The following is a 21143-nucleotide window of genomic DNA, read 5'->3' as shown; positions in this document are numbered from 1 at the left end:
CAAATTTCCAAGGCGCTCTCCAGTTACAGCGGAGAAATAAGTATCTATTTCCTCCTGACATTTTACAGAAAAAATAAATCCCAGCTCTATGAAAGAGTTAAGCTTAAAAAAAAATCAAGCTGTAACAGTAACAACAAAGAGGAATCCTCATCAGATGTCTGCGTGGGAATCTTCGTCTTTTTTTTTTTAATAAAAGCAGTGGAAGAAATGACACAGGAAAGACCGACAGACTGAGTTACAAAACAGCAAATTCCCATCCAAAGGATCATAAAATGAAAAGGCAAACAAAAAATTGGGAGATTATTTGAAACAGAAAAAGGGCCAGGAGCCTAAAAAAACACAATAGCTAAATATCCTTATTACGTCTGAAACAACAGAGGAGAAGCAAGGCCCCAGGCCTGGCAGAGCAAACACGTCGGTCTGGGGAAGACGCCCTCACAGACGTGTTCTGTCGGACGGGCTCCCGGGCATAAACTGGCAAAACACACACGTTCGGTCCAGGCTGGCAGGGAACAGAATGGCCGTGTTGACCCCGGGCAGGATCTTATCCCTGCAGACGACTAGCCAGGGAAGAGTCCGGGCCAAGCTCACACGAGGCCGAATGATGGCTGTCACACAGGCGGTGCCCTTCCGATGTGAAACAACGGTGTGAGCCCAGCTCTCCAAAGGGCACCGGCGGGATCTCCGGTCTGCGCAAGTTCCGGCTCTGTGGGGCAGAGCCGGCGCCCTGGCCTCACCACGGCCCGCTCTTGGTGGTGCGGTCACTCACGGGCCACCAGGGACGCAGCGAGGGGCCTGGAACACTAACTCTGCCAACTGGCGGGCAGCTGTGGGGTGGTCCTTCTGCCAGGAAAGAAACTGGCACCAGGATCCTCGTGTTCTGATGCCGGGAACCTGCAAGCTGCCCCCTGACGGCCAAGGCTTCCAAGGGGTTTTGACTCCTTAGATCGAGAGGCAGGAAAAGAGAGAGCCCAGAGAGACAGCTGCTTCGCTCTTGAGACACTCAGGCCAGCCGAGGCGAAACGGCACCAGCACCTCCCGCTGGCTGGTTCCAGGGAGTCTGGATCGGGTGGGGGTGATGCTACAGATGCGAAAGCCCGAATGTTCCAGGCTCCTTTGACATTCACTAATGAACCGGAGACGCTGGGGATAAATTAAAATGTTTCGTACTTCAAGTCAACCCTGTACCGCGGCTAACCTGCGACGTGGAGGATTCGGGTGCCGTGGTTTCCATGGCTGCTTTGCTCTGTGAGGGAATCCACACCTCCGAGGGCCAGCAGTGACCTTCAGGTGACCTTCGTGTGCCCTTGAGCCTTCCCGGCCCAGGGCCACCCCTGGAGCTGAGATGAAGGTGGGGGCACCTAGAAATCTGTCCCACCAGAAGGGCCCGTTTCCCGACCAGGAGAGCAGGAGGAAGCACACGGTGGAGTACCCTGGTGGACACACTCAGTGCAAACCAGAGCTACTTTCTGGAAACCGCCCCACCCCTTCTTGTTCTTTGGGTCGGGCCACGTCCTCACGACTTCCAGCCCCGCGCGCCGTCGGACAGCTCCAGGTGCACCCACTCCTGAGTGCGCCCGAGGAAGTCAGGGCGCAGGACGTGCCAGCCTGGTGAGCTTCCTCCCTCAGCCTCTTGACCTGTTCTGGATTTCTAGGAGTTAAAAAGTGGCCAGTGTGCCTTTGAGCCCTAACAGAATGTCTCAGTGCCCGCAGCCCTTTGAGAGCTCCAGCAAGTGAGAAACCAAAACGCAAGCTGGTCCCTTCTGCCAGCCAGCCTGGCGGTTCTGAACCTTGAGGCTACCTCTGAGTTCCTACGTTCCTCACCCTGCTGGAGTCACCAGACTCTCTGTAAAATGGTCACTACATGCTCAACACAGCCTCCTAGAGCCGGTCAGGAAACGCTCGTGAAATTGACGGTGAAGTACGTGACCACCCCAAACGTCTAAGAGGAACCGTGCATGGGCTCTGGAGGATGGGTTTACGTAGCAGGGCTCCATCTGCAAGGAGGCTGGACCTGAAAGCCTCTCTTCAGAGCTGAGCACCACTGCCCGCATCTGTCTGGGTTTTAAGTGATCTCCACCAATCCGCATTACTTTGGTATATATCATGCCGTAGCGCGTTGTACTGCGTTACCTTACATTAGAGTATTAAGGGTATTTCAAAAGAAAACTAAGGATAAGACACACACAAGTGGCTCCTATCAGTCGTGGTGAAGGTGAGGGCTGACCGGCCAGGAAGCGCGCCTCGGAGAAGCACGGGGGTCGGGGGGTCGGGGCGTGAGCGAGGAGCAGCTGCAGCCCTCGAGGACAGCGGGGCACAGGGCCACACACACGCACACACCGCGCATGGCTGCGTCCGCAGGCGGCTGCAGTCACGGGGAGGCCTGAGCCTTTTAACCTGAGTCCTGTCGGTGATGAACTCAGGCTCTGCCAGCTGAGTGACCACACTTACCACTTCCCACCTTTGTCCCCCAAACCCTACCAGGTCGGAAGTTATACCCCAAGTGGCCTCCTGCATGCAGAACACAAATCCATCTTCACACAGTGTCTTCTAGCCTTCAAAGGTCTAATTCATAGTAAAGGGGCCTCCCAGGAGAAGCTGTGTTGCTAAACATTTGGTGGCCAAAACTTTGTACTGGTTGTTACTCCAGAAAAAGAAGGAAGGAGGAAAACCATGAATAATGAAAATAAAAGATGGCGACCACACTGATGATCACATCAGGCACAACTCTCCAAGACTGGTCTTCTAATTTCTCTACACTGAACTATTTAAAAGAAGACTGACATGGTTATTTAACTCACTTCTTTACCAGAGAATCTTTCTGTGGCTAAATCTTCAGCCTGTAACAGGGCAGGACTCTCCGCGGTCTTCCCAGGACAGACCCCTGCGCCACAGCAATGTCGTCCACCTGCCCCTCGTCTGGAGAAAAGCTTTAGTCTCCCAGGCCTCCCCGAGTTCCAGAGAGTACATGGAATCAGGGAAGCGAGGAAATGCAGAAAGAAAGGAAAGCTGTCAAGCAAGACGCAATAGCCTTAGTTCAGCCACTAAACAAAGTCAGGGGCCTCCAGTTCCTCCTCAGGGGCCACAGATAATATTCTAAGCCACGTCTTTTGAGCTGTTTTGCAAATACTGGAACCCCCACCAGGTGGAAGAAGCTAACTGTGTGCTGCCCACAAGCACGTGGCCCCCAGACTGGTTGGAACCAGAAAGCTGACGATGTTGACCCCTGATGACCTCACCGCCAGCCCATCAGGAGCACGTCCACGCGCTGATCACGCACCCACAGCCCCCTCCCTCGCCCTGTCTTAAACCTTTCCCTGAAAGCCTTGGGGAGTCTGGGTCTTCTAAGCACTAGCGCCAGACCCCTTGCTTGGCGCCCGCAGTAAGCGCTGCACTTCCCTTCACCACCACCCGGGGGCAGCAGGTTGGCTTCCCTGCGTGGGAGCGAGTGGTCCCGAGTTTGGTTCAGCAGCAAGCTTACTAAGTTTTCATATTTACAGGCATTAAAGATGCAAATAGTGAAAAAAAATCTATTTCCTACTTTTTATTTGCAATGAGAAATGTAATTTGGGTAGAAATAAACGTAGAAAGTGCCCCAAGGCCCACAGGCGGTGTGCAACAGCACGCCAGGACGGCGCGGACGCACTACCTTCTGTCTCTGACCATCTGCTGGGAAGACCCTTCCCCTGAGCAGTAACCCCCTGAGTGCGGCTGGGCAGGAGGGGGCTTCCTCCAGCCACACGGTTTAGGGGTGAGTGGCTTCACTGTGTTGTGCCTCAGTTTCCTCATCTGCACTATGAGGATAATCGTACCAACGCGGGCACTTCCGAGCGCGTGGCGTTTGCCTTCCTCCCGCCTCCCGGGAATTCACAATCATCCAAGCGTGAGTCAGACGACATGAATGAGTTAGCATGGAAAAAAATCTGTTCGGACTAAGGCACCAGTCGGAGCTTAGCTTCTAAGTCAGTGTTTTTAAACAAAGCATCTCAGCCTAAGAGAAAAGGAAATAAAAAGCGCTGGAAACCTCATTCTGAGGCTTGAAAGCAAGGGGGCGACTCTGACGAGGGCTGCTTCAGGAGGGAGTCCTTGACATGAGGTCACGCGTTTCCTCCTGGCCGCCCTACACTCCCGCGGCCCTCGCACACCCGTGGGCCCCGCGCGTGACGGACCCAGGGCTCTCCTTGAAGAAGGGAGACAGGTGACGAGCCTGGGCTGCGCCCGACACCCTGACGCTCGGGAAGCGCCGTTCAGGTCCGTTTCTCTCTTCTCTCCCGGCCGGACCCCCACAGTTACCCCACCAGGGCTGCCGAGGAACACAAGTGACCACCACAGTCTGTTACTTGCTTCACTTGCTAAACAAAGAGATTTTGCCAGAATCATTTTTTTTCCCTTTAGAATCACGGGACTCAACTTACTTCCTTCAAAGCAGGGGATGTGTCTCACCTTTGGGCTTAGAAAGTTGACTTAGCAGGAAAACAGCTGCAAAACGAGTTAGGCAGGGACGCACAGGTGACGTCCTACCAGAGAAGCGTCACTGCAAAGACACGTTTCATATAACAAGCTCTCTCCACATTTCAGTGCTCACTGAAACGAGGGAAGTCCCCACAAGGAGCGGCCCTGGGGGGTGTGCGGCCCCCAGCAGGGGCCGGCCGGCCTTAGGAGTTACCGGGGCTGGGGTGACTCACGGGACTGGTGGTCACTAACGCGGCCGCAGGCTCTCCACGCAGCTCGAGGAACCAGGCTGAACCAACGCCTAACTCTTTCTGGCCAGATGGCAGTTAATGCCCATCCCTCTTCCTCACTCCCCCGCTCAATCAGACCTAAACAAACCCAGACAAGAGGAGTCCTAACACACTCCTGGAGCCAATTTTCACGGAGAAAGGGACCAGAAATGGGTACAGTGGACACTGGACCCCGTGCCAGCTGCAATCTACACGCATCACTGCGTCCAGTCTTCACGTCGACAACGCTGTGAGGTGGGCCCTGTTACTGACGCCATCCACTGAGTGGGAGGCACTGGGGGTCAGGAGAGCTGCCCCAGGCTGACACTAGTCTAAGCTGCATGGGCCCCAGGGTCCAGAGTCTGTGCCCCAAGGCACCGCACCGGGGTCCTCTCGCTGGGACCACGCTACAGACCCCCGGAGTGGGGGTCGCCGAATCTCACACCCAGACCATGTCCAGACCAGCAGTTCAGTGGAGGTGACCTGAGTGGCCCCAGGCGTCGGCATGTTGTCGAAGCCCTGCAGGCAATTCCTGCTGGTGGCTAAGGCTGGGACCCACCATGTCAACATGAGTGACAGCCCCCACTTCCCACTCACTAAACAGGGACAGAGATCGGCTTGCTTCCCTCCTCGCCTCGCGCCTGGGAATAGGTTTACGGTCTTTAAAAACAATTTCTCTAATGGCACAAAGTGGGGGCATCACCCTCTGGAATTCACTGTGTTTGGAACACACTGTGCAGAACTGTCACCTGCAATAACTCAGTGTTGAGTCACAGATACAGGAACTCTGGCAATTAGAGAAGTTGAAGACTTTAAAGGGTCCTTAAGTGACGAGGGACAAGCAGCACCCCCGCGGAGGAGGGCGGACAGCAGGTGGGGGCGGCGCACGCCTGCCAGCTCGTCACACCGAAGCAGCTGACATTTCCCTTAGAAATGGCGCGCCACCTCTCCGAGGGAAGGCGGGGCAGGCGCTGACAACTCCCAACGCATTTAAAGATGAAACAGAGCTGTCAGAGACGATTATCCGTTTGTCAAGTTGTTTGGAGTCCAAATGACAAAACGCGACTTCTGCACACGGGGCAGGCATCCGTGTTTTTGAGAAACAACCTGGAGTTTTACAATCATTTCCACAAGTCCTCCGCCCCCTTCCCATCTTCCCTTTTCAAACTGATTTCAGTCTTTATGCTCCTGGCGGTTCCCGAGGGAGGATGTCTGCGCTTTCGGGTGTCCTCGTGGGCGAGAGGACAGAGTGGCCGTCACCCTGGTCCTTTTCTCCCTTTCACCGTCTTCCGAGTCACTAATTAGCCTGCAAACTGGTGATGTTGTGCGGACAGAGAACGGCTTATGGAATCTGTGAATCACTCAGGCTGACGGGGTGCAGAGGTTTGGAACGGAAACAGATCTAAACGACCCTTCGTCCCTCCCTCCTCCTTCCTGAGTGAGGAGGCAGGAGGGACTAGGGAGGTCAGGCGCCTCCTCGGAGGCCAGCGGAGACCTGGCCTCCGTTCTGCACGTGCTCGGTCCTCCTGCACGGGGTCCAAGCACCACCTCACCCAACACCATTATGTCAAACTCTCCTATTTTCTCTTAAGAAAGTAAGTTCCAACTGCATTTCAGGAAAAAAATCTATTCTTTAGTGATGGACCATTATCAAAAGCTGAAATAGGATCTGATGTAAAATAATGTTTGGTTTGAAAGCTGGCTTTTAAAGGAGCACAAGGAAGTGGGAAGGTTTTCTGGCTTTTTATGCTTGTATGACTCATTCTCACAATATAAAAATGACTTTATGCTCTCAAGCATATGGTTCCGGAATATTATACCAAATACCTTTACACCATACAGAGTCAAATATGTTTTACGTTTGTTGAAAACTTGAAATAGAGTATAGAGAAGAAGACAAAGGCTCCCAATAACCCAGTGACTGTTTTCATTTCAGCACGTCTCCCACGAGCGTGGCACACATCCAGCATTTGCACGTACACAGACATCTTCGTGTGCTGATGCGACACTTGTGCATTTAACAGTATCACCATTGTTCTGCACTCACAATTATACACCCTGCCTGTTCCGTGTAACCTTGTAGCAGGACCACCTTCACAAGGACACTGGACTGGATCATAAACAAATGTGCAACCCTGAGCACCCACGGAGGTGAAACCACAGACGGAGCATTTGCACAAGAGCTAAGAGGTCAAGGCTGAGGCTGACGGACTGGCTAGACAGGGACAACACTGCCCAGCTCCCTGGTTCCAGTTCCCGCCTCCGGAGCAGGGTGCACACAGAGGCACCACACCCCAACCACTGTCTCCTTAACCCCGTCAGCCCCCAGCAACCACTAAGCCACTTTCTGTCTCTGAGGACTGGCCCATTCTGGATGTTCCTATAAACGGAACCCTCCGATACGGGCACTTTGCGACAGCATCTCTCACTTAGCATGTTTCCAGGTTCAGCCACGCTGGGGTGCACACCAGTATGTCACTTCTTTTTCATTGCCAAATAACATGCCACCGCATGGAGGGACCACACTTTACTTATCCACGAGTGGATGGAACCCGGGGTTGTTCCGCTTTGCGGCTACTGTGAATGAGCCAGCGCTATGTGGACACTCATGTACGAGTTTTTGTGTAGACACGTACTCCCATTTCTTTTGGTGACACCCCGTGGAGTGGAAGCGCTGCGTCCTGCAGTCACTGTGTGACCTCCAGGAAGTGCCAGAGACGCTGCTCACTTGTGAGCCCTTCAGTTGGCCCTGAACTAACACATGTCTGATTTGATTTCCTCTTCCTGTGGAGCTGACGCTGAGTGAAGAGACCATTACGTTCAAAACTGAGGATAGAAAGTCAAACCTGCTGTTTCCTGTGCATCTTCTAACACACAGCCCTTAAAATTCACATTATTATGAGGATCTTGAAATATCTGGTCAAGTCCAATTGACAAACAATTTCAGAAACATTATTATAACTATAATAAAATGTTCACATATACATACAAACATTCCTTTTCATATTCCTTTTCATTATAGGTTAACAAACAAAATGTTCACTACAGAGCACGACTTGAACAGTGCTGCTGAATTTAGAAGTCCAGTGTCTACAGTAAACTAGAATGCCTGCATCAGAGAGCCCACAACTCCCGCTTGCAGAAGAGAAACTGGGACAACCTGTTAAAAAAGTCAGATTCTAGGCTCTGCCCCTAGAGACTGTGACCCAGTGGGTCTGGAGTGGGGTCCAAAGGTCTATTTTTCATAACTTTCCCCAAACACACGTAGGTGATTCTGGTACAGACTCCAGTCTGGCCAAAGTGATCAGCTTTTGTATTTTCTTTTTTAAAAAATTAATTTATTTAAAAATTTTATTGAAGTGTAGCTGATTTACAGTGTTAGTTTCAGGTCGGCTTTGGGTCTCCTGACATCGGCTGGCCTGACACTGCCAGGCTGCCTCCTGTCTCCTCCAGGAGCACCTGCCCATCCTTCCAGACTTGCCGCACTCACCCTCCAGATCCTTCCTTTACGACGTCATCTGGAAGGACTCTCCTCTTCCTGTGTACGTACCTAAGACGCCGAGGTCTGGATCTGTTTGGTCGATGTGTCTGTTGTTCTCTATCATTGGTTATACGTGACTCAAAATATACCCTATTTACCAGCCCGACAGTAAGTGGCCTGAAGGCAGAGAATGGCCTGTTTTTTGTTCTGGCCCTGCACATAGGTGCTGAAGACACTGTGATGTTTCAGACCTAAAAATTCTAGAGCTGCCTCGACACGTCTGAGTTGCACCACGAGCTCCCCACCCTCAATGGATACGCATCCCCCAGAAGGAAAGCCCCCCCCCCCACTGGTTCCCTGTAAGCCAGCCTGGCTGTGCCCCGACCAGCCTTCAGCCCAGCAGCCTCCCGCTCCCCGCCAGCCCACAGAGCTCCTCAAACAGCCCATCACCTCCTCCCCAGAGCCAGCACCACCCCCCCTCACTTCTTCAGCCTGCGGCCCCGTGGGTGACCCGTGCAGGTGACTAATGACCCCGTGGTCTGCCCTGCCCAGGCCGGGTGGCAGGCGCTCAGCCTCCTCCCCCTACTTAGGACACGCGCCCACCCCCACGGGGGAAGAGGAGGGGATCGGGGCAGGCGGGGCTGATCTGTGCTGTTGGCTAAGTGGCCGTGGGCTGGGAGCGGAGAGTTCCTAGAACAGCTCTCTCTGGCCTGTGCTGTGTGCGTGTACTTTACCGGAGGGCAGGAGGGCAGGGGCTGGAGTCAGGTGCTGGACAGTATTTCGAAAACCCAGTCATCATGACGAAAGAGGAGTAAAACACCGCGAATCACACTTTGTTGAAAGCTGAGCCATCCAGCCTGGCTGATGAATTTAGGCGACGTGCCGCCGGGCACAGCCGGCACGACCTGCCTTTCCTCTCCTCTCCCTTCGCCCTCGATGCTCGTCTCTCCCAGTGGCACGCCGGGGCGCAGGGTGCCAGGAAGGCTGGCACTTGCACAAGACGGCTCTCCCTCTGAAGACAGCGGAAATACTGCAGGGCTATGCTAAACATTCAGGGAAACGTTGGCATTGTGTGTTACCAGTCAGAGTAACGTGTTGAGAGCCAGAAATCATGCAGCTCTAAGGGAATGTCTCTTTCCTCCAATAACAAGCAGAGGGCAAACCACAGTTGCACATCTCAGCAAGGCGCCCTCCGGGACCCCTCCCCTTTCCCCGGGGCCCCTCACCTTTCAAGGTGGCCTTCTTAAGGACTTTCATCGCATAGAGCTGCCCGGCGTCGGACCCCTTGACCTTCCTCACCAGGAACACCTTCCAAAGAGAACACAGAACACCTGCGGTTGATAAGACTGCAAATTCATTCTCCTTATTTGATTTGACACGAGATACACAAGGGAGTACAGAAAACTCCAACACAATAAATACACGGCAGAAAAAATGAAACTGTAAAATCTTCTCCAGCAGACTCCAAAACGATCCAGACTTCCAGCAAGAGTTTTATCTAGTTTACTACAACCCAGAGAGGAACTGCATTGTGTTCGTATGAAGAATCATTGTTGTTTTTGGTACTGTTCACCTTCCCTGAGACATTTTATTTCAGAAGTAATACTGCCCTCCTTTTTTTAAAAAAAGATCAGTTGTTCAGAAAAACACACTATTCAAAAGTTTTAAGGGCGATCATTTGGTTTATTGTAAATACCACCTGTACACCCCCACTGAGGTCACCCCAAATGTCACCGCCAGTCACGGGACAGACTCCAGTTCTCAAGATGAGCTGAGTTCTCTTATTTTGAGCTTTTTCCACCTGAATTTTAGCTTTGAGTAGCTTGAGCTTACAGACAGCGTTCGTTTCTAGACAGCGCTCACATATATGAATGTGGACACTTAGCTCCACTTTATGAAGCTCATTTGCAGGTGTATCACAAAAGAAAACCAAAAGGAGAAAGAAGACAACTGTTTGAGGCAGGCTGAGCTTAGAAGTCATATTCATGATTATCAAACAAAACTAGTAAAAATACAAACTAACCTGGGTGCTGCTACCAGAAAAAACCTACTTTCCATGCAAATGAAGACAACAGTATTGCTTTAACTAGTAGTATGTGTGTGTCCAGGAGGCGCAGGTGATGCTGGCATGTGCCCTGGGGGGGTTGCCTCCCTCCCCCAGCCTCCTGAAGCCAGGAAGACCTGCCATCACAGATGCACGGGGTCCAGCTCCAGGAGCCAGCGGGAGGGGCTGGGCACCCACCACGGACAGAGACACGGCACAGGGACAAGGGGTGGGGGCAGGTGCGCGGGAACACAGGCTCTGATGCACCCGCCTGTCCTGCTCACAGGAGACGGCTCGGTACCTCCCTGCAGACACAGCCCGCCGCTGTGTCTTAGTACCGGCCCCCACACTGCATTCTCGCTTCCCTCCTCCCATGCCTTACAAATGTACTGAACAGCCATTTCTGGAGACCACAACATTTTGAATACGGGTAATTTTGAATGGTTCAGATGAACACGTCTGTAGATACCTTAATACAATCACATGTTCTTTACTGCACTGCTGTGTGACAGAGAAAAAAAATAAAAGAAAAAGACATTCTACCTTCTAAGAATGCCAAAGCATAGAGCTAGTAAACAATCAGACTTTCGTGGTCTGTGACACATTATCCAGGACGTCACTAACATACTATTAATCCCAGTGAAATCAACAGGGGCCAGAGTTCATCCTGACACCAGGTCCTGTGAAGAATGCGGCAATCCGGGGAAAGCGCAGACACCACACAAAAATAGTTACTCTAAAAGCCAGGACTCTGCTCTGCTCATATTCGCAGAAAGGCTGGCGTCACAGTTTATCTCAGGCCCTCGTGTTCTGGAAATCAAAAGTCTATGTAATTTCTAACAGTTACATGAAGGATGCAGAGAGATTAGCCCTACTGTGGAATAACTCACATGTTCTCAAAAGATGTGCTGGCACCCTGCTGTGTGGGGACGTGGCCCTATATGAAGGGACAATGATCTCATTTCCTGAGCGAAATCAGTTTTCATTTTAATTTGAAGGTGAAAAAGAAAGGAAACGAACAACCCCGGCACGCAGGTTCTTCCTAGACAACTGCCAGACAGGAGCCATGCTGTATTTAATCCACAGATAATTATACAAAGTAGTTCATATTACGTCCATTTTATAGACAGGGAAACAGGCTGGGAGCAGCAAAGTAACTGCATAGTGGACTTCGGGGGTCAGAGAGGAGCCAGGCTGCAGGTCCTGGACTTGTGATAAGTAACAGTCTCAGTCAACTGGTCCCAAAGGGCACTGTCTTCTCCTTTTCTTTCTTTCTTATTATTTCTCTTATTTCTTCCTCCCTTTTGAAAACTGCCTGTGCAGGGTGCCCTTCCAAAGATGCATGGCTCAAGTTGACGGACCCAACTCACCATGGGGATAAATGAAGGCCCACAGAAGCTACAGGAAAGGAAGGTGTGTGTGGTCTCCCAAGGGTGTGGGCAGCGCAGCCTCATGGCTGTGCAAAGTGAGGCCACGGCTGCAGGCGCCATGGGGCCTGCCATGTGGGCGTGGCCAGGACTTTCCATCCTGTCAGCCCAGCCACGTTTCCCTTGGGCTCAAGGGAAACCTCTGCCCTCCCTCCTTCCCTAGACTCTCAAGTGCCTCGCCCTGATGCGGGGAAGCAGCCCAGGGGAGTGAGACCCCGAGAGGGAACAAGGACCTCACTTACTTTTCCATAGGATCCTTGTCCCAAAACTTTCAGCAGCTCAAACTGGGAGGGGTCGGCCTTTTCAAACCCTTCTTTCACATGATGACTGATGTCAATCTCCTTCACGACGCCTTCTTCCTGCAAGAGAAAAACGACACAAATACAAGGATGGGGTCCCTTTGGATCCACCCGCCACGGAGTTACGAGTCGGGGACGTTACAGATTTTCAGGATCGGAGTTCAAAGACGCGACGCCACAGAGCTTGACACGAGCGTCTTGCTGATTTGTGTCAGTTACTGTCTGTGAGCCTTTGTTTCCTTTCTCCGTGAGGTTTTGTCCTTGGGTCTTAGCAGCATCTCGAGTGAATGAAAAGCGTGGGTCACCTGCCCAGCGCCAGCTACTTGAAATGGAAACACTGAGAGCAGGTGTTTTCCTGACAGTGGAGCCTGACTGTTCCTGGAATTCGTCTCCGTGCCTCCAAGACCCCCTTTCCGGTCCGTCTGCCTGTCTGACCACTCAGCCCTCTTGCAGTCTTGGCGCCGGGCTGAGTATTGGCAAACGTCAGAGTGAGCTGGCCAAAAATCGCATCTACAAATCGCTACCAGTAACTGCACGCACAGTGCGTTCTGGGCACTCAGGACTTGCCACGCATTATTGCTTTTATTCCTTAAAAAGCCCCACGAAGTGGAGATTTCATCCCGATGGAGGTCACACAGCTGGAGTGTGAGAGCTGAGTTTCCAGTCAAGGTCGACTTCAAAGCCACACACTCCCTCCCTGTGTTTTAGTCCAAGAGCAAAGATTTGCAAATGAAATCACAATGGCAGCATCACAAAAGCCTCTCTCAAAGGTGTGTGAAAAATCCAGTTTCTCAAAAGTTATAAACTTTATTATTTTATCTCCACGTAACCAACAGCAGACAGAAGAGCAGGGGCAAGCAGTGCAGGCTGCAGACCTCCCAGGCCGGCGAGCCACCTCTGCGGCTGTCTTTGGCTTTTTTCCTTATTCCAATGGCTAAAGGAAACACTTCAATTTCCACATCTTCAAGGATTATTTGTCATTTGGGTAAAAAAAAAAAGTTTTTCTATTTGTGAAAACAATGAATATAGCCAGAATGGATTCTTTATGGCCAGTTCGTAAAGTTTATATGGTTTACACACGCACAGTTAGAAGATAAAGAATTATAACGTCCTTGCTTCATAACTACTTTAAAAATTTTTTTTGTTTATGTGGAGGGGGCAATTCGGTTTACTTACTTACTTACTTATTTATTTACTTATTATTTTTTATTTAACGGAGGCACTGGGGATTGACCCCAGGACCCCGTGCCTGCTAAGCACACGCTCTACCCCTGAGCTGCACCCTCCCCCTGGAAGACATCTGCTTCTCAGCCTTTGATTAGAATGTTAAGGAAGTGATGACTCAAGAAGGGGTAAACTGAGGCACAGGGTCCTGGGTTCAATCCCCAGTCCCTCTATTAAAATGGGAACGGCATTAAAACCTCAGGTTTCTCTCCAGTAATACTGCAACACAGTTCATTTCTCATTTAAAATCAGTAAGGTCTTGAACAGCAAAGAGTCTCAACTATCCGTAGAAAAAGGAACCAAGAGTTCCACATTTTAGATTTTAGGGTTTTGCATTCACAGTGATGTTTTGGATTGAACTTGCCTGAAGACACTTGGGTTTTCTCTAGAAAGAGAGAAAGAGAGAGAGAAAGAGATAGAGAAAGAAAGAGAGAGAGAGAGGAAGGAAGGAAGAAGAAAAGAGAAAAAGTCTGGAATCCAGTGCTGAGTACAGAGGCCAGTGAGCACGGAAAACACTCAGGTGGAAACAGGGAAAGCTGCCCAGGTCCGTCTGCTTCTGTTTCCAGACCTGACAGCCCAGTTTTCCAGATCGTTTCATGATAATTGCTGTAAACGGCAACCGGAATTAAAATATTGAACATGCTTCATTTTGAAATAAACTCCTTTTCTCTCTTACAGGGCAGGACATTTTTCCTGGGACTCTATGTGGATTTTAATGCCGTTTCCTTAAGAAAGTAAAGTCGTCTACATATAGCACTAAACAAGTAGTTTCTAGCATAACTCTCGTAAAAGAGTATTTCTTTTTTAAATAACTTGAGACATTTGAGGGGAGAACCAGGTGTCACGGTCAGATGTTAGCTTTATAATCAAGAATTTCAAAGCTGTTCTAATGTGAGAGATAAAAACTAGAGAGATATTGTTGAAATGACGTCGACGTATGACAGAATAATCTGCGATAGTGAACTTGGGAATCCCCATTGAATTGTGCTTGAAATTGTGACTGATGGAAGAAATTCCTGCCCAATTAACTGAGCAGCTGTCTCCAGAGGCTGGAGAGGTGGAGGGACGGCGACAGAAACAGGCCAGAGGGGACAAGTGGCTGCTGTCCCCCGCTCTCCGCCCCGTGCCAAAGACACCTTGGTAGGTAATTTCCTCTGCTCTGAACCATCTGCTTTTCATGCCATTAAAGGGAGACTATTTATGAAAAGTAAATGCAGATTAAAAAATGCAAAATAATGATAAAGACATAGAAAACAACAATTGGGCAAGTGTTAGATCTGTCTCCAAAAAATGGGGAGGGGTGTCTCTAGAAATCACTGATTTGCACGCAGGGTATCATTCCCAGAAAGAGCAAGGGATAAATTAAAAGAGGGGCTTGTGAGAATGTAGAAAAGAGCAAGGAAATTACCTGACCTCTGACTTGCTACGAGCGAGTCCCGCCAGGCCACCCCCCACCCCCACACACAGCTGACACTTCACTCAGCAGAGACGGGTAAGCTGCAGCCTGGATGGCAGGCGTCCCGACGGAAGCTCAGGTCAGCAGAGGGGCTCCCCGTCAGGGCACCACCCGCCCCTCTCCCAGACCCCAAACTGTGACGCTATCGCCCTGGAACGACACCTCGTTCCAGAGGCTCACAACGTGGCCACGGTGCCCCTGCATCAGAGCCACCAGGGCACTAGTTAACCACGCAGAGTCCAGGCCCCCGGCCAGGACTGCTGAGTCTGGGGCCTGCGTGCAGGACGCGGTTCACCCCTCCCCATCCTAATGGGCGGCTCTCCGCAGCACACACACTGCAGTAAAACACACACTTGGCGGCCCCTGCCCCACCCGCCTGCCCCTTTCCTGACACAGGTCTTTGCTCACTGTGTACAGCCCCTTCCTCTCCTCTCTTAAACCCACTGCCACCCACTCACCATTTCACCAGGACTGCTCCCATCAAGCCATCGGAACCTTCCACGGTGCAAACCCAGTGGCCAGACTTCAGTGTCCCCAGGACTGGGCATCACCCCATCTTCCTCAGGACATCTTCCTCACTTGGATTCCAGGACATCCCAATCACCAGGTCCCCCGCTACCCCCCGATTCTTCCATCTCCTTTTTGGTTCTTCCTTTATCTCCCTGTGTCCCGTCCCCCGTCCCCCCTCGTCTCCTTCCACGTCAGCACCCCTTGGGACCTCATCCTGTCCCGGGCTTCGTGGTCCATCTAGACATGGACAACTCTCAGGTCTGGACCTCCCCCGGACTCCAGATTTGAGGCTCCTGGGTGCACGTGTGTGGGGGGGACCTGCAGAGGCTTTGTGCCTGCCCAGGGTCTCAGCTTTACGCGGCCGGTGAGGGGTCTACAGGGCAAACCCACCCTCAACTCACCGGCATGTCGGCTGCCCTGGGGAGGGGGTCAGGGCCACCGTCTTCTCACTCGGGTTCCTGCTCTGAGGATTTCCTACCACTTGCCAACCCATCAGTGCATTTAACTGTTTTTAAGAAGATATTTTAGGGGAGTCGGTCTAGTTTAGTGGCAGAGCACGTGCTCAGCATGCACGAGGTCCTGGGTTTATTCCTCAGTGCCTCCATTAAAAACGAATCAAAAATAGGAAAAAAATGGCAAAAAAGGAGTATTCTTCTTAAAAAAAACCCAGAAGATATTTTATCCATATTTCTGCTTTAAGCAATTGGCTCACCACACCTGGCCTGCCATACTGCTAGGAAGTTCAGAAATGCTTTGAAAGTGGTGAAGAGTCACCGAATAGCTTTCTCCAGGGATGGAAGACAGGGCAGACCCTGGAGGGCCCCTCCGGTGGGGGGGGCACACCCCCCGTAAAGCTTCCAGAACCAACGAGCACAGGCCGTTCCCTACAAAGCCCCCGAGGAGGCGGCCTGTGCACATTATAACACAAGGCGAGGACGGCCAGACGTAACCACAGACTCAGAACCTCAGGAAGCCTCCTCCTTCCAGACGGGTCGGGGGCTCCTCCAGGGAGCCCAGGGGCCAAGCCCTGAGCAGATCCCGAACTCCTGCGCCCGGATGCAGGCTCCCAGCATCGCGGCTTCCCTCCCGAACCACCGGGGAAGTTTCTGAGACGCAGTGGCCAGTGCATCGCAGTGTCTCCTCTGCTCTTTAAATCACTCTTAACGCGTCTCAGCCAACGTGTGAGCAGACACGAAATGCAGTTGCAGGACCAGCTGCACCGGCCCCACCAGTGCCTTGGGGAACTGTTTCTACAGAAAGTTTCCACCTTTTCCCAAGGGTTAGATGTAAGCTGAGAGTGGAACTCACACTGGCTCGGCGCGCTGGACTCTAGACAGAACAAGGAGAGCCCAACGGAAGAACGAATCGTCTGCGAAGCCACGGGGTGAGGGGAAGAAACAGACGGCTGGATGAAGCGGGAGGCGGCGGGGGGGTTGGGGGGAGCCCTGGGGCTGCAGGAGCCGGACGATGCCCCTGGGCAGGGCAGGGCCTGCCGGGCCTGAGGCCTGCTCTCCACCCGCAGCGTCCGGGGCCTGGACCACAGACCCCCGCCGGACGCCGCGGGACCCCAGGGCGGAACAGGTGCCCTGCTCTCCTCCACCCTGGACCGGCACTTTCCCTCTGTTATCAAAGAAAGCGATCCAGCACACGGGGCATCACGGGACTGGCTCGCACGCCGGAGCGTTAAGCACGGCGTGCCCTGTAGTTGGGGTGCCTCCACCTTCAGAGAGAAACCCTGAGCCGCTCCTGAAGCCCCCAGCCTCTAGACTGGGCTAAACTCGGGATTCCCGCATCCCAGCGGAGGGCAGGAAGAATCCAAGATGCACCTCCCGTTCATTCTTCCTTTTCCTCCCCACCCAGCCCCTGCCCTCTCCCTTCCCGCCCGACTCCTATGGATTCCGGTTATTAAGGCAAGATGGATTTTTCCCTTTGTTTTTAAATGAAAGTGCCACCCCTCACGGCTGCTGTCTTTCTTCACCCCCACTGCCTTCGTCCCCTCAAATGATTTTCCTTCCATCCTTCTGAAAGCCGCTCGATCTGCTGGTATTTTTATAACTCACAGTCTATGCAAATCGGACACCCTGGCAGCTGTGATTAAAACAGGGACGGGCAGATGGAGCCACGTGTTTGCAGGGAGTGGAGGATGCGGGCGTTCCAGACTCAGGCTGCAGGCTCCCGGGTTCTGACAACTCCACAGTCTTTGGGTGCATTGATTCTAGAAAGTTCCATCAATCCTTGAGCCCCTCGCCCTGAGACTACAATGTACGGTGATACCCGAGCTGTGAAGTGACGAAGGTCCAAGGCTCCCGTATCTGGACATGGTGTTTTGGGCATCGGCTCTAAATGCGGCCCGCTAGCCATTTCCATCTCATCTCCAAAGTTACCATCTAGGATGTGCTTTGCAAAGAGTCATTTCTAACATGGCAATAAGAACGTCATTATCTATGGACCTGATTTTGTTAAGATGCGTGGAAGAATCTCCAAGGAGCCTCAGAATTGTGGATGGAAAATGTATGCTGAGAGGCCCCAGGACTCATGGGCAAACTGGACATAAACAGTTGACTCAGGGGCGAATATCAAACTATAGCAAACCCATGGGCTGTATTAATCCAATCACTCAGACATCCTTGGAAGACACCTGACTCAGGTCAGACAGACCAGGGTGGCACATTCTCCTGGCCAGTGAGCACGCGCAGACTGGCGTCTCCAGACAACACGTGTGTGGAGAAGGGCCGTTTGGGTTCTGCAAGAAAATACTGCTAAAGTAATAGATTTTCCCAATGGTCCAACAAACACAGCAGTAGTTATTAAAACTGATTGCTTGTATCATTTTTTATCAAAGATGAAAGAGGGGAGGAGGGATAAATTGGGAGTTTGGGATTAGCAGATACAAACTATCATATGTAGAATAGATACATAACAAGGTCCTACTGTACAGCACAGGGAACTGCACTCAATATCCTATAATAATCTACAATGGAAAAGAACATGAAAAAGAGTATATATATGTATGTAAAACTGAATCACTATGCTGTACACCAGAAACTAACATAACGTTGTAAATCAGCTAAACTTCAATTAAAAAAAACCAAAAACTGATCGCTGTGAGTGGGCAAGTCCTCTCCTGGGAAGTCCACGCTTGTTCACAGCCCTTCCTCAAAGCAGAGGCACAAAGCACCCCTCCCGGGGGTGCTGGGGCCCCTCTCATCAGCAGGCATGTCTGTGATCTGTGTGAGGGCAGGCAAGGCAGCTAAGGACGCGTTAAACAAACTGCTAACATCTTAGGAAATGGGAATAATTTGCAAAAGGTTCATTAGAGGCCACTTGGGTTAGCAGACTGACGGCAGGAAAGTTAACACGTGGGCAAGAGCGCGGGAGGGCACGGTCTGGGGGAAACAACGGCTGGGCCCCACGAAGAGTTTCATGTTATGACGGAAAGTGGTCATCACACGGCGGGAGAGGACCTAACGCCACCGAGCGCACACTTTGGAGAAACACACGCCACTGTGAATAGAACAGCACGGGTCTTACTGGGCAGACGGGGGCGCACCGGGCAGGAAGCCGCCTCTCACTCCTGCACAGGCTCCCTGGTCTACCAGGGGGCACACGTCTTCACACCTTCTGACCCAGGGAGCTCACCCCTCCGACCTTATCAAAACAATCCGAATATGGAAAGCTGTTCGTTACAACGTTTTATTTTTAAGTAAGAGTGAAGAAATGAGAAACACTTCAAAAATATTTATTTTTTTTTCTTTTTAATACTTTTGGGGGTAATTAGGTTTATTTATTAATTTAATTTAAATTTTTATTTTTCTTTAATGGAGGTGCTGGGGATTAAACCCAGGACCTCGTGCATGCTAAACACGCGTTCTACCACTGAGCTATCCCCTCCCCCTAGAAACAGCTGAAATGTCTAGCAATGCAGAATTAACTAAATGATGACGTCCACCAAAGAAAATTTTACAATGGCGTTAACAGTGATTATGCCATTTACAATTGCTCCCAGAATAATGAAATAAATAGTTTAAAACTAACAAAACAGGTACGCTATCCGTGTGCTGAAAATTACAGAATGGTGCTGAATGGCATCAGATAAGAGCTAAATAAATGGAGAGGCAGGCACGTTCACAGACTGCGAGCCCCCACAGGGCAAAGAGCGAACCTCACCGACCGCTGATCTGTAGGACTCAAGCCATTTCCGGCAAACCCTGAGCAAGGCTTTTTGTAGATATAGACAAGCTTATTCTCAAATTTATATGGAAATGCAAATGATCTGGAGTTGCTAAAAACAATTTTCAAAAAGAGGAATAAGGTGGGAGGAATCAGTCTACTGATGCCAAGGCTCACGGCATAGCCCCAGCAATCAGGACAGTGTGACTTGGTGTAAGGACAGACACACAGACTAAGGGAGCAGAACAGAGGACCCTGGAGTGAACCCACTCAAATATACCCGACTGATCGTTGAGAGGAGTGAAAAAGGAACTTGGTGGAGGAAGGAGAGTCTTCTCAACAAATGGCGTTGGAGTGCATCGAAGGCCGAGAAACACACACACACACAAAAGCCCACTGACCTTAACCCCCTACTTCACACAATAAACTGAAAATGGGTCACAGACTTAAATGTAAATGATGAAACTACAAAACCTTAAGGGGAAAAGCTTCAGGACCTAGGGCTAAGGGGGAGATTCATAGATATGACACCCAAGGCAAGATCCATTTGATGAAAAAAAATCAATAAATTGAACTCAACCAAAATTTAAAACTTTTGTTCTGCAAAGGCTCTGCTAAGAAGGTGAAAAGAGACACTACAGACTGGGAGAAAGTACCTGGGCACCACGTATGCAGCAAGTCTTGTATCTCAAACAGATAAAGAAGTCTCAAAACTCAACAGTAAAATAAAATAAATAATCCAACTAGAAAATGGGCAAAAGAGACAAACAGTCATTTCACCCAAGAAGATACACAGATGGCAGACAAGGACGTGGACGTGTCTGCACCGTCATGAGCCATCAGAGGAACGCAAAGCCACAGCGAGGTGCCACCACACACCTGTCAGCGGCCACAACAGGAAACCCAGTGACACCACCAATCGCCGGCAAGGCTGCGGACAAAGCAGGTCTCTCCCGCCGCTGGCGGGCGTGGCAACGGTGCAGCCACTGGAAAACCGGCAGGTAGTTTCTTATAAAATGAACCATGAACTCACCATGCAACCCAGCACCGAGTTCTTGGGCATTTACCCCAGAGAAATGAGGGCTGTGTTCACACAGAAACCTGGACACAACAGCTCGCAGCAGCGCTGCGTCCAAACAGCAAACAGGCCAGACGCTCCCCGCAGGGAGACGGTTAAGCCGACTGACACACAGCGTCAGGCAGCGACGAAAAGACACAAACCGCTGACACGCACGGCACGAGTGGGTCTCCAGAGGGTCACGCTGCGTAAACAGAGCCAATCTCAAAAGAGTACGTTTATCCTGATGGAATAAAAATTCATATTTTAAGGCAAGACAAGAAAAATGTAAACATAAAAAGTTTTCTCTGCCCGTGTGGGCCGCCCCCCTGCCCATTGTGTGCACTGTCGGCCGCGTTAGGAGTTAACCAAACCTCCCCAGCGGCAGAAACGTCTGCTCAACCATCAAAATCAATCTTCCTCCTTCTGGGGCCGGCCATGTAGCTCCTTAGAAGGTAACGCTCCTGTCTCTGTCCTGTAAGGGGTCGCGTCACCCACCACTAACCGTGTACACGCAGACAACTCTGCTGAACTTCACGTACAAGGCCACTGCATCACTTCCTTCAGGATGGTGACTGATGGAGAACAGGCTAAGTCAGGTGAGCTGGGGAGACCCTGGGCCGAACCTCATGCAAGTTCTTAGCTTAAATATTACCTATGACCTTATTCACGCTCCCAGCTGTGTGACTTGCAGTCTGCCTGTGTTACATGCTTCTTGCTTCTTGCATCACCAGACGTGCGGCTGAGCCGCAGA

The 21143-nt window shown here is 51.2% G+C and overlaps 1 protein-coding gene across 15 annotated transcripts in view; it reads right to left on the bottom strand.

Moving 5' to 3' along the window:
- Positions 1-21143, bottom strand: part of LOC105086277 (ribosomal protein S6 kinase alpha-2) — a 375469-nt gene that overhangs the window by 71036 nt on the left and 283290 nt on the right. For 14 of the 15 annotated variants that reach the window (XR_010381181.1, XR_010381182.1, XR_010381183.1 and 11 more), the window contains 2 exons: positions 11916-12032; positions 9429-9510 (listed from right to left, as the gene is read on the bottom strand). Coding sequence is in view for 12 of the 15 variants with exons in the window: in XM_064486472.1 (XP_064342542.1) it covers positions 9429-9510; positions 11916-12032 (199 nt within the window). In the remaining 3 variants the exon portion in view is untranslated. The remainder of the gene's footprint in view (positions 1-9428; positions 9511-11915; positions 12033-21143) is intronic. The other variant, XM_064486477.1, reaches the window with a different exon arrangement.

The sequence above is a fragment of the Camelus dromedarius genome, chromosome 6 (genome assembly GCF_036321535.1).
Source record: "Camelus dromedarius isolate mCamDro1 chromosome 6, mCamDro1.pat, whole genome shotgun sequence".
Classification (NCBI taxonomy): domain Eukaryota; kingdom Metazoa; phylum Chordata; class Mammalia; order Artiodactyla; family Camelidae; genus Camelus; species Camelus dromedarius.
This window is presented reverse-complemented; position numbering and strand designations above follow the sequence as displayed.